This window comes from Mirounga leonina, unplaced genomic scaffold, assembly GCF_011800145.1.
Source record: "Mirounga leonina isolate KUSES-001 unplaced genomic scaffold, KU_Mleo_1.0 Mir_115, whole genome shotgun sequence".
Taxonomy (NCBI): domain Eukaryota; kingdom Metazoa; phylum Chordata; class Mammalia; order Carnivora; family Phocidae; genus Mirounga; species Mirounga leonina.
In genome coordinates, this window is record NW_023270268.1 from 1,662,130 (window position 1) to 1,674,325 (window position 12,196).

Genomic DNA, 12,196 nt, shown 5'->3' on the forward strand with positions numbered 1-12,196 from the left:
CAAAAGCTTTTTATCTTGATGAAGTCCCAATAGTTCATTTTTGCCCTGCTTCACTTGCCTTGGGCAATGTGTCTGGGAAAAAGTTGCTGCGGCTGAGGTCGAAGAGGTTGCTGCCTCTGTTCTCCTCTAGGATTTTGATGGATTCCTGCCTCACATTTAGGTCTTTCATCCATTTTGAGTCTGTTTTTGTGTGTAGTGTGAGCAAATGGTTCAGTTTCATTCTTCTGCATGTGGCTGTCCAATTTTCCCAACACCATCTGTTCAAGAGACTGTCTTTTTTCCACTGGACTTTCTTTCCTGCTTTGTCGAAGATTAGTTGACCATAGAGTTGAGGGTCCATTTCTGGGCTCTCTATTCTGTTCCATTGATCTAGGTGTCTGTTTTTGTGCCAGTACCATACTGTCTTGATGATGACAGCTTTGTAATAGAGCTTGAAGTCCAGAACTGTGATGCCGCCAGCTTTGCTTTTCTTTTTAAACATTCCTCTGGCTATTCGGGGTCTTTTCTGGTTCCAACAAATTTTAGGATTATTTGTCCATTTCTTTGAGAAAAGTTGATGGTATTTTGATAGGGATTGCATTGAATGTGTAGATTGCTCTGGTAGCATAGACATTTTCACAATATTTGTTCTTCCAATCCATGAGCATGAAACGTTTTTCCATTTCTTTGTGTCTTCCTCAGTTTCTTTCATGAGTATTTTATAGTTTTCTGAGTACAGATTCTTTGCCTCTTTGGATTTATTCCTAGGTATCTTATGGTTTTGGGTGCAGTTGTAAATGGGATCAACTCCTTAATTTCTCTTTCTTCTGTCTTGTTGGTGTATAGAAATGCCACTGATTTCTGTGCATTGATTTTATATCCTGCCACTTGACTGAATTCCTGTATGAGTTCTAGCAGTTTTGGGGTGGAGTCTTTTGGGTTTTCCACATAAAGTATCATATCATCTGCAAAGCATGAGAATTTGACTTCTTCTTTGCCAATTCGGATGCTTTTTATTTCTTTCTGTTGTCTGATTGTTGTGGCTAGGACTTCTAATACTATGTTGAATAGCAGTGGTGATAGTGGACCATCCCTGCCATGTTCCTGACCTTAGGGGAAAAGCTGTCAGTTTTTCCCCATTGAGAATGATATTTGCTGTGGGTTTTTCATAGATGGCTTTTATGATACTGAGGTATGTACCCTCTGTCCCTACACTCTGAAGAGTTTTAATCAAGAAAGGATGCTGTACTTGGTTATGCTTTTTCTTTAAGCAGGTAGTTTTAATTGAAAATGCAGTTACAGAAAGAGTATTAGAATAGTTGGGCTACCTGGTCATCAGTTTTGCATCTTGTAAAATGGTATGCATCTCATACAGTGCTGAGAGAATAAAACATACCAGCTGTGCTTTAAACTTCTCCAGTGTTTCACTGTTCATATTCCAGTCTGATCTATTCATTTGTTTAACAAATTCTTAATGTCTATAGGGTAAAAACACTGTTTTGGGTTCCTATAATTATCTATTGAATATTCATCACATTGAATGGTAAAATTCAGTGGTCATTATATTATATACAGATCTTTAGGATCCTTAGACTGTTAACTATTCCAAATGCTTATTATGGGCTTAGCACAAGCCTTTTTTTTTTTTTTTTTTTTTACCAGTTTTACTTCATCCTCTCACTAGCCATGTGAGGTATAGGCCTGCATCCCTCCTTATTTTATAGACAAGGAAACTTCGAAATGTGGAGAAGTTTATATAATTAATAACTGGTAGAGCTAGGAATAAAATCTTACTCTACTTGACACCAAGGGAGTATGTGTTAAAAAGGAATTCTAATGCAAAAAATTCATGGATTTTTTAATAACTATAATAAAAGTTTATATAGTGTAAAGTTGTTTTCATTGTTTATATTTTATAAAATTTTAGTTTTTCATATTGAAGTGAGCCGTTGTTTGGGTCAACATATTAATTTTCTTTTTGGAGTTAAATTCCACCTCTCAAGAATGAAGTGGCTATTTTTTTTTCATACTACTGTTGTGTGATTGTTACAACACACACACCCACGCAGAACACCCCAGTTACAAGTAAATAGAAATAGTTATGACTGGGACCTAATTGTGTGGATTATTTAAATCCTTGTTTCAACTTGCTATTTGTGTGACTTTGGGCAAGGTATTTAATCCCTTTGGGCCTTCTCTATCAAATGGGCCTACTCTATTTCATAGGATTGTTATGAGGATGACATGAGATAATTCAGTGCTTAGTACATAATAATACTTAATATTTATTAAGTGTTTATTACTGTCTTCTGCCTCTCAGAAGCTATCAGAACCAGAGTCCCACACAGCCAATCCTACAGATGTCAGTGATTTTCTCTGATGTTAACAATAATCTAAGCAAGATGAGAAGTGTTTATATTATTCCGACTGACAGGTACTTCAGTTGCCTCATGATTAGGCTTATGATTTTATGGCAGGGACTTTGTTTTCTTATACAGTTGTTTCCTTGATTAAGCTTAGGTTTTTGGATAATACCATTTCATTTGGTATAGTGGGCTTCTCACTGTATTTGAATTTTCTTCCAAAAAGAATTTAATTTCTTTTTTCCTTAAGTGTTGTTGTTTATTTACATCAGTCTGGTTGTTATATTGTAGACAATGTTATATTGTAGAACATATTTGCATCAAAGTATATATACAATTAATTATAATTGTAAATAATTGAGAGAAAAATTCCTTTCTCGATCTCATTTCTTCTTCCTTCCCTTGTTTACACTAGGTCTCAGCCTTCATTGCCTCAGGGAAAGGAAGGCTATAGCTATCATGTCAAAAGAGAAAAGAAGTTAATTTCTTTTTTTTTTTTTTTTTAACGATTTTATTTATTTATTCATGAGAGACAGAGAGAGAGAGAGGCAGAGGGAGAAGCAGGCTCCCAAGGAGCAGGGAGCCCGATGCGGAACTCGATCCCAGGACCCTGGGATCATGACCTGAGCCAAAGGCAGACGCTTAACCATCTGAGCCACCCAGGCGCCCAAAAGAAGTTAATTTCTTTGCCTTCGAACATGTAGAATGATGCTAGCGATGGTGAGGGTGGTAGGTGACACAGAGTGCTTACTCAGTGCCCTTCACTCTAAGTGGTTTACATTTATTCCCTTTTTCATTTTCAGTCATCTTCTGAGGTGAGTGCTGCTGCAAACATTAATGGTTGAGGATATAAAGACAAAAGGAGACGAAATATTGTGGCCACGCACCTTGTAACACCACATAAGGGGCAATGGTAATTTAAGGGATTACAGAAAGATAATTTTGACTATGAGATATTTTTGCCCAATGAGTGGACTTAAAACCCTCTGAGTTCTAGCTTCTGCCTCCCTTTCCCTTCACCCTCACCCTCAATAGATGTGATTTCTTTGTGGTGCTTTGTTGATTTATAGTTACAGAAACCTTTTTCGTGAAAACTCTCCAAGAATGGACTCTCACCTGCCTTTCCTGCCTCCTTCCTTGAAATAGTGCCACAGTCTTGGACATAGTAGAGAAAAACTTTAATCCAGGGGCCTAGGCTTTTATTTTTGTCAGTTGAGTAATATGTCATACATGCATAAGTGTATATCACACATGTAATTGTACACCAACACCTGCCTGTGCCCAGGTCGAGAAACTAGAACTCTGCCATCCTAGATACTTCCTCTCTGCATTCCTGATGACACCTCCCTCTCTCCCTCCCTCTGCCAGAGGTAACCACTGACATGACCTTTTAGATAACCATTCCCTGCTCATCTGTAGAGCTTGACTAGCCATACACATCTCCAAATAGGATAATATTTCGTCTTGCCTGTTTTTTGAATATTATCATAAGTGGATATCATGTAATATGTATGCTTTTGAAACTTCCTTCTGCGTTATTTTTTATTAGACTCATGAGTAAAGGAAATAATTTGCTTACCTCTTAACTTTTCATTTATGGAAACAAGCTGTTTATAATTTTGTAAAATATAGCTTATAATGGAGATGAATGATAAATATTTACTCTCTTTCTCTTGCCTTTCTCTAGTTATTGTAGCTTTAATAGACAGAATGGGAGATGCCAAAGACAAGGTTCGAGATGAAGCTCAGACTCTGATATTGAAATTAATGGATCAAGTAGCACCACCTATGGTAGGCTTTCATTTTCAAATTTACATTTTGCTAATCAGTGATGAAATATCAGTAAAGATAGCTGGTAATCACAGCAAGTCATTGAAGCCCCAGGGGACAGGAAAGCTGAAATTTTAAACAATGAATTGTTGTTAATTCTTTAAAGGAATTGAAATTTAAGATAAAATGTCAATATTTGACTTTTTGGTTTTTTTGCTTTTCTTTTTCCTATTTTCTGCTCTTTGACACTTTATACAAAGCTAACTCTGAGATTCTGCTAGACACTGCTGATTATATTATTCTTTAGGATTTTCTAGTTTTTCTTACCTGCAAATAATAGTGTTCAGTGAGAAAGGTCATTTTGAGAACTACTGAATATATTAATTTGTGCAACTTTTACAGCAACAAGAAGAAAATTTTTTATTTGAACAGGTGGTTACTGATTGTATAAGGCATATATTCTGTGACACCAACTTGTGTTTTATGAATACAGTAGAAAAAAATAGCCCTTATGGAGATGTTTTGAAAGGAGAGCAAAAAGGGGCGCGTGGATGGCTCAGTCAGTTAAGCATCTGACTCTTGATCTCAGCTCAGGTCTTGATCTCAGGGTTGTGAGTTTAAGTCCCACGTTGGGTCGTAAGTTTAAGTCCCATATGTATGCTTTTGAAACTTCCTTCTCCGTTATTTTTGATTGGACTCATGAGTAAAGGAAATAATTTGCTTACCTCTTAACTTTTCATTTATGGAAACAAGCTGTTAATAATTTTTTTTAAAGATTTTATTTATTTATTTGAGAGAGAGAATGAGATAGGGAGAGCATGAGATGGGGGAGGGTCAGAGGGAGAAGCAGACTCCCTGCTGAGCAGGGAGCCCGATGCGGGACTCGATCCTGGGACTCCAGGATCATGACCTGAGCTGAAGGCAGTCGCTTAACCAACTGAGCCACCCAGGCACCCCACAAGCTGTTAATAATTTTGTAAAATATAGCTTATAATGGAGATGAATAATAAATATTTACTCTCTTTCTCTTGCATTTCTCTAGTTATTGTAGCTTTAATAGAGTGGGAGATGCCAAAGACAAGGTTCGAGATGAAGCTCAGACTCTGATACTGAAATTAATGTTATTATTAACAATTTCCATCAGGTTATTCCAAACATACAGCTAATTGTCTCAATCAATCCTTTCTCCACATTTAGAAACACCATCCTTACCATTTATTAGATTCATACACACACACACACACACTCTTCCTGGACTCTTTATTCAGTTCTAATAGTTCTCTTTCCGCCAAACTTTCTGGAAGGTAACTTGGAAGTTTATTAAAAACCACGACAATAAATTGATATGTAAACAAAGATTTATAGAATGTTAAGTAGAAAAAAATCAGAATTTACAATATATACAATGGTATTATGGGTTATTACCTAAAATACAGTTTCAAAATTATAACACATATTACATATGTTTTATAAAAAATTGCAAAAATTAACTGTTTGCCCAGATATTTTATACCTTAGAATGAAGTCCTTGTTAATAGTTTGGTGGGTATCCTTCAACACTTGTTTAGTGGTTCAAATTTTAACTCATTTTGACATGCTGTTATAAGCAGTTCTATAAGGAACATCCTTGTACATGTGTCTTTGGATGTACATATAAGTATTTATATAGAATAGTGTTCCAGAGATGGTGTTGCTGCATCAAGTTATTCACATTTAAGATTTTCTGAATAAACTTCCAAGTTACCTTCCAGAAAGTTTGGCAGAAAGAGAAATATTAGTAGAACTGAATAAAGGGTCCAGGAAGAGGTGTGTGTGTGTGTGTGTGTGTGTGTGTGTGTGTGTGTGTATGAATCTAATAAATGGTAAGGATGGTGTTTCTAGATGTGGAGAAAGGATGGATAGAGACAATTAGCTGTATGTTTGGAAGAATAAAGTTGGGTTCCTTCCTACACCAAATTCATATAATTGCTGTAGATTATCTGTTACAGGTTATGTATGCTTTTTACAAAAGAAAATTATATTAGGTAGCAATAAAATGACTTTTACCAAATCATGTTTCTGTATTTGGATCCAGTGCTAAAGTGAGAAAAGCCTGAATTATAAAATGTTGAAAAAGCCTGTTCCATGTGACAATTTGGAGTAGTTACTAGGCAACATTGGACCTTTTAAATACTTACTGGACTACTGGGCTTATAATGGTAGCATTGTTGTTGGGAGGTTTCTAAAGCTTAGAAAGAATTCTATGTCCATGGAAATTCTAAGGTTTTTAGGTATTGGACATAGTTTCCTGAGAATAATTGAAATCCACAGTGAAAGATGGACATAGTTTTTCTGAGAATAACAAATCTAAAGTGAAAGATACTAAATAAAAACTAAAAATGTGATTAAGATACTTAAAAATGGGTGAGAACAACATTAGTACAAATTTGGTAGAGAAGTAAAGTCTGATGGGAAAATTCAGTTATCATTAAGGTTGGTGATAAGGTTGGGAATAAAAAAAGATTATAACATGAGTAATTTAATTTTTTGTTATACTTGTTTTTTAAATAGTACATTTGGGAACAGTTGGCTTCTGGTTTTAAGCACAAGAATTTTCGATCTCGAGAAGGCGTGTGTCTGTGTCTTATTGAAACCTTAAACATGTAAGTTTTATGATTACTGAAAATAGCCATCTTGTTTTTCATTTTTCTAAAAGGAAAAAGCAATATCCATTTCATAAAGCTTGAAGAAAGCTATGGAAGTAACATTTTAAATAGTTACTAATTGATTTCTGGTATAAGAGTTTTTGATTCGGTATCTTTAGCTGTTAATTTTTTATGTGTATGTTAATTTAAAATTATTAGTCAGTGATAAGAAGTGTTTTTCTTTTTTTCTTGAGTAAGTTAATAGTTGCTACCCAAAATAGATGGTCATATAACAAGTATGTTGATATAACTTAGGATCTACTTCTGTTCTGGACCCAGTTTGGAATTGTTTTTAACTCAGTGGTATTTCAAATATCGTAGCCAATTCCCTCCAGCTAGGCTTTCTAGACCAGTGTGTATGGCTACCCAAATCACAGACTGAACAAGATTCTCCCAGATAACTAGACAGTGAATCAGGTAGCAGTATGTAGAGCTCTGACAGCAGAGAGCCACAGAGCTCAGAACTCCAGTCCGAAGAAGTTGTTAGGGCTTTTGATCTCTTTCTGGATTATTTGTTCAAGTTCTGTGCAACAAGATAGGTGATATATAGTAGCTTTCAACTTTTCCTGTAGTGTTACTTCCTTTTTTCTAACTATACCTTCATTTATTTTCTATTACTCCACTGTGGTCCTTTCTGCCATCTAGAGCTTGTAAGTGCATTCAGTTCTGCACAACTTTTGTGGTTTTTGGCTCTCCTGTCATTTGCTTTCAACCCATGACCTCATCAAATATTAATAAACATAATTAAAGGTTTTATTGGAATGCAAATTTATTTGAGACCCGGCATCTAAAAAAAATCACTATTTTAAAACAAAAGCTCAATTTTCCTGAGTGATCAGTAGGTTGCTAGGTGTTAAAAGTGCCATTGGTTGAACATTTTGTTCTGTTGGATCATGTGTTGACAGTTTTCATTGTCAGTCATGATTTTTCAAGTTTGCATATTTCACATTGTTTAGAATTAGTTTTTGCTTGTGTCTGATGTCCTTCATGTTTTAATGATGTGTACCCATGCTCCTCACCATGTTTGTCTTTTTGATATAGACAAGAAGAAAGTATAAGGCTATTTTGTTTACTGTTTGATTAAAACCAAATTCTCTTTATTTTTTGTTTCAAATTATATTTAGTTTTGGGGCTCAGCCACTAGTCCTCAGCAAGTTGGTACCACATTTGTGTATCCTATTTGGAGATTCCAACAGTCAGGTAAAATTTTACTTACATTCAAGCACCGACTAATTTTTTTGGCTATCTCTTCTTTCCTTGTGCCCTTAACTCCATTTTAAAAAAAGAAGAGGGAGGGCGGAGGGGGGTAGTGAAAACAAGATTTCACCTCATTTTTTTTTTTTTTTAATCCACCAAAGTTACTTTCCAAGAACACATTATATTCACGTAAGTTGCTTAAGTTTGTTACTCGTTTGGCTAGTATTAAGGATATATGGGACTAAAAGGATAGTTCTTGGGTTTGAAAGATTGAGTGACAAAGAACCTGGATTCCTTTTTATAGTCCTCCTACATGTTAATTGTGTGGACAGATTGTCAGCTTCCTTTCTTCATTCCTGAATGTGGTTGCGTAACAACTTTTTGCAACAGTCATAACCCTATTTAACAGAGGGAATTTGTACCAGTGGTGTATCACTTGTTAGAAATTTCTTTACCTGAGCTGTGTATGCTGTAGGCATAATACAGGAGTGTATTCTGGGTCTTGTCCATCCTAGTGGAGTTGAGTTTTGACTGTAACCTTTTTGGCATAGCTTGGGAATTTGGAATAACCCTGGATAAACTTTTCCTTGCTATTAGGCCCCAGCTCTGCCTTTGGATGTTTGAAAGAGTTCCATTACCTCTTCACGTGCTCTTTGACAGTGAGCTGTGCAAGGAAACTAGAGCTGTCTTCCAAATTCCTGTCTTGAGGCCACATTTTTTTTTCTTTTAATTGTGTTAAAATATACACACCATAAAATTTACCATTCCAGTCATTTTTTAGTGTACAATTCATTGGCAATTAAGTACATTCACACTGTTGTGCAGCCATCACCACCATCCATCTCCAGAACTTTTTCATCTTCCCAAACTCTGTACCCATTAAGCAATAACTCCCCATTCTTCCCAACCCCCCAGCTCCTGGCAACCACATTTTACTTTCTCTCCATATGATTGTACTACTCTAGGTACTTCATGAAAGTGGAACCATACAATTTGTCCTTTTGTATCTGGCATATTTCACATGGCATAATGTCTTCAGGGTTCATCCATGTTGTAGCATGTGTCAGAATTTCTGCCCTTTTTAAGGCTGAATAATATTCCATTGTATGTGTATACCACATTTTGTTCATACATGCATCCTTAGGTGGACATTTGGGTTTGTTCCACCTTTTGGCTATTGTAAATAATGATGCTATGAACATTGGTGTTGAGTTCAGACCACATTCTTGAAGGGCAGTTTTATTCCAGAAAAGTGTATTAACTGCAATAATGATTTGTATTCATACAGTTATTGGCAGTTCTTTGTGCAGTCTTACTACAAATAGAAGATTTTTAAAAAACCACATTGGTAACGTTTACATACATGTTTCTTAGATTTCTACAAAGCATTTTACAAGATTTCTCTAGAGTTTTCTCAGCAGGTCCTCTTGCTTTTTATTAATGACCTGCCAAAATCTCTCAGGGGTTTAGAGGCATTAAAACCAACTGAGAACTTCCAGTTGTAATGGTGCCTTGAGATGAAGTGTTTTATTATGTCTCATCTAAGTTTAAGTTCTGAATTCTTTGGCAGGTGAGAGATGCTGCCGTATTAGCTATAGTGGAGATCTATAGACATGTGGGAGAGAGAGTGAGGGTGGATCTTTGTAAGAGAGGAATTCCTCCTGCTAGGTAAGTCTTGCTAAATTTGTTTTGGTTTTGGTGGTTTTTTTGGCCCCTCATTTTATAAGTTTTAATATCATGTGTTTCTTTTAAATAGGTTCAATTTTCTGAGATGTTTTAAAATTCACAAGATACATAAAGATATGTAGGTTATCACCATTTAAAAAGTTCTTTACATCCTGTAATTTTTTTGGACACTGATTATATACTCATATGTTATTTAATATGTAATTAAATATCATCCAGTGAACTGTCTTTTGATACCAGGCAGTAATCATTATTTGGAAGATGGTTGAGCAAGAATTTAGTAAAAATATTAATTTATTCATTAAGTAAATATTTTTTTGAGTGCCTCCTGTTGAAAGGTATTATACAAGATACTGGATAACAGAAAGCTATATAATTATTAGTCACTACTGGGGCGCCTGGGTGGCTCAGTCGGTTAAGCGTCTGCCTTCAGCTCAGGTCATGATCCCAGGGGCCTGGGATTGAGTCCCACATTGGGCTCCCTGCTCAGCAAGGAGTCTGCTTCTCCCCTTCCCCCTGCCCCTCCCCCACACTCGTTCGCATGTGCTCTCTCTCAAATAAATAAAATCTTTAAAAAAAAAAGAAAAAAAGAAATTAGTCACTACTAGTCACTACTCGGGGTGCCTGGGTGGCTCAGATGGTTAAGCAAATGCCTTCGGCTCAGGTCATGATCCCAGGGTCCTGAGATCGAGCCCCACATCAGGCTCCTTGCTCAGTTGGGAAGTCTGCTTCTCCCTCTCCCTCTGCCATTCCCCCACTTGTGCTCTCTGGCTCTGTCTATCTCTGTCAAATAAATAAATAAAATCTTAAAAAAAAAAATTAGTCACTACTCTTAAAACCTAGTCAAATAAAAAGAAAATTAAGAATATCTGAGTATAGTGGCATCAGTCAGATCAGTAAAAATCCCATTGATGAGCTTCTCATGTATCAGAACATTTTTTACAAAGGTACTTTTTTTCTTTAGTAGTTCTCAGAGTTTCTGTTTTTATTAAAGATATTATTCCAGTTAAATTTTTTTGTAATCAAATTTTAGTCCCCATTTTAAGGGGGGCTTGAAAGGAATTTTTTAACTTTTTATTACAGAAAATTTCAAACACAGACTCAAGTAGACTAGTATAATGAGCCTTCATGTACCCATTACCCAGCTTCAATAATTAACAACTCATGGCCAGTTTTGCATGTTATTGTCTTACCTACTTACTCTTGTTTTATTTTGAAGCAAATCCCAAATCATAATATTTCATCTGTAATTCAGTACATTCAATACTGTCATCACAACTTAAATTTTTTTTTGCAAATAGTTCTATAAATCAAATATCCAGTCAGCATTCAAATTTCCAGTTGTTTCATAAATCTCATAAGTTTCTGTATATGTTTTTAGGTTTCTTTGAGTCAGTATCCAAATAAAGTCCAACAGTTAGTTGATATGTTCTTACAAGTCTTTCTAAATCTTTACCTCCAACACATTTTTCTCTTGTGTTTATTTGTTGAATAAGCTAGGTAGTTTATCCTGTAAAGTTTCCCATATTCTGAATATTGCTAATTCTTTTTCTGTGGTATGGTTTGACATATCCTTCTGTCTTTATATCTTACAAATTGGTAGTTAGATCTAGAGGCTTGATTAGATTTTTGGTGGTGGCGGGGGTTGGGTGTCAGGAGATGTAAGACTACTTCAGAGGTATGTTCTGGTATAACTCATCATATCTGGCTATCTCTCTTACCATGTATTTTTTTTCCAGTACCAATTATTTTTTGGTAATAAGATTGTCCATTAAATATGCATTTTGTTTGCTTACTCATTTTCTACTTCCAGGGCTAACAATTTCATTTGAGTAAATTCTACATCATTTTATGTGAATGAAAGAAACAATGTTAACATAATGTATTTATGTGTATGAATGTGTATATGTATGTATATATATTACATTATATATTTATATTGAAAGTATTTTTATTAACTAATTTTACAGTTTCATGCAAGTATGACATCCATACAGAAATGTATGTAAATCATAAGTATGCAGCTGTGTAAATTACCATAAAGTGAATACACCCATGTATCCACATAGGTGGCAAAGTTGAACATTATAATCATCCAGAAACCTGCCTAAATCCTTTTTAATTCTTGAATTTTTGAATTTTATAGAAGTGGAATCATATAGTATGTGCTCTTTTGTGTCTGGCTTCTTTCAGTTAACATTATTTTTTAGAGATTTATTTACTTATTTGAGGTGGGGAGGGGCAGAGGAAGAGAATCCTTAAGCAGACCCCCTGCTGAGTGAGGAGCCCACCATAGGACTTGATCCCACGACCCTGAGATCGTGACCTGAGCTGAAACCGAAATGACTCTCAGTTGCTCAACCAACTGAGGCATCCAGGTGCCCCTTGTTGTTGTTGTTTTAATTCATTTGGGTTGTTGGATCTGCCGTAGTTGGTTTGTTTTCATTGCCATTTACTTTTCTCTTTTATGAATAAGTCCTACCTAATGAATCCATACTAATGATGGACTTGTGAGGT

At 35.5% G+C, this 12,196-nt stretch overlaps 1 protein-coding gene across 28 annotated transcripts in view; it reads left to right on the forward strand.

Annotated features, from left to right (window-relative positions):
• Positions 1 to 12,196, forward strand: part of CLASP2 (cytoplasmic linker associated protein 2) — a 184,055-nt gene that overhangs the window by 22,876 nt on the left and 148,983 nt on the right. For 27 of the 28 annotated variants that reach the window (XM_034991290.1, XM_034991484.1, XM_034991494.1 and 24 more), the window contains exons 3-6: positions 4,030 to 4,133; positions 6,663 to 6,754; positions 7,921 to 7,996; positions 9,564 to 9,661. The exons of the other annotated variant lie outside the window; for it this stretch is intronic. In XM_034991290.1, coding sequence (XP_034847181.1) covers positions 4,030 to 4,133; positions 6,663 to 6,754; positions 7,921 to 7,996; positions 9,564 to 9,661 — 370 coding nt within the window. The remainder of the gene's footprint in view (positions 1 to 4,029; positions 4,134 to 6,662; positions 6,755 to 7,920; positions 7,997 to 9,563; positions 9,662 to 12,196) is intronic. 28 annotated transcript variants of the gene reach the window in all.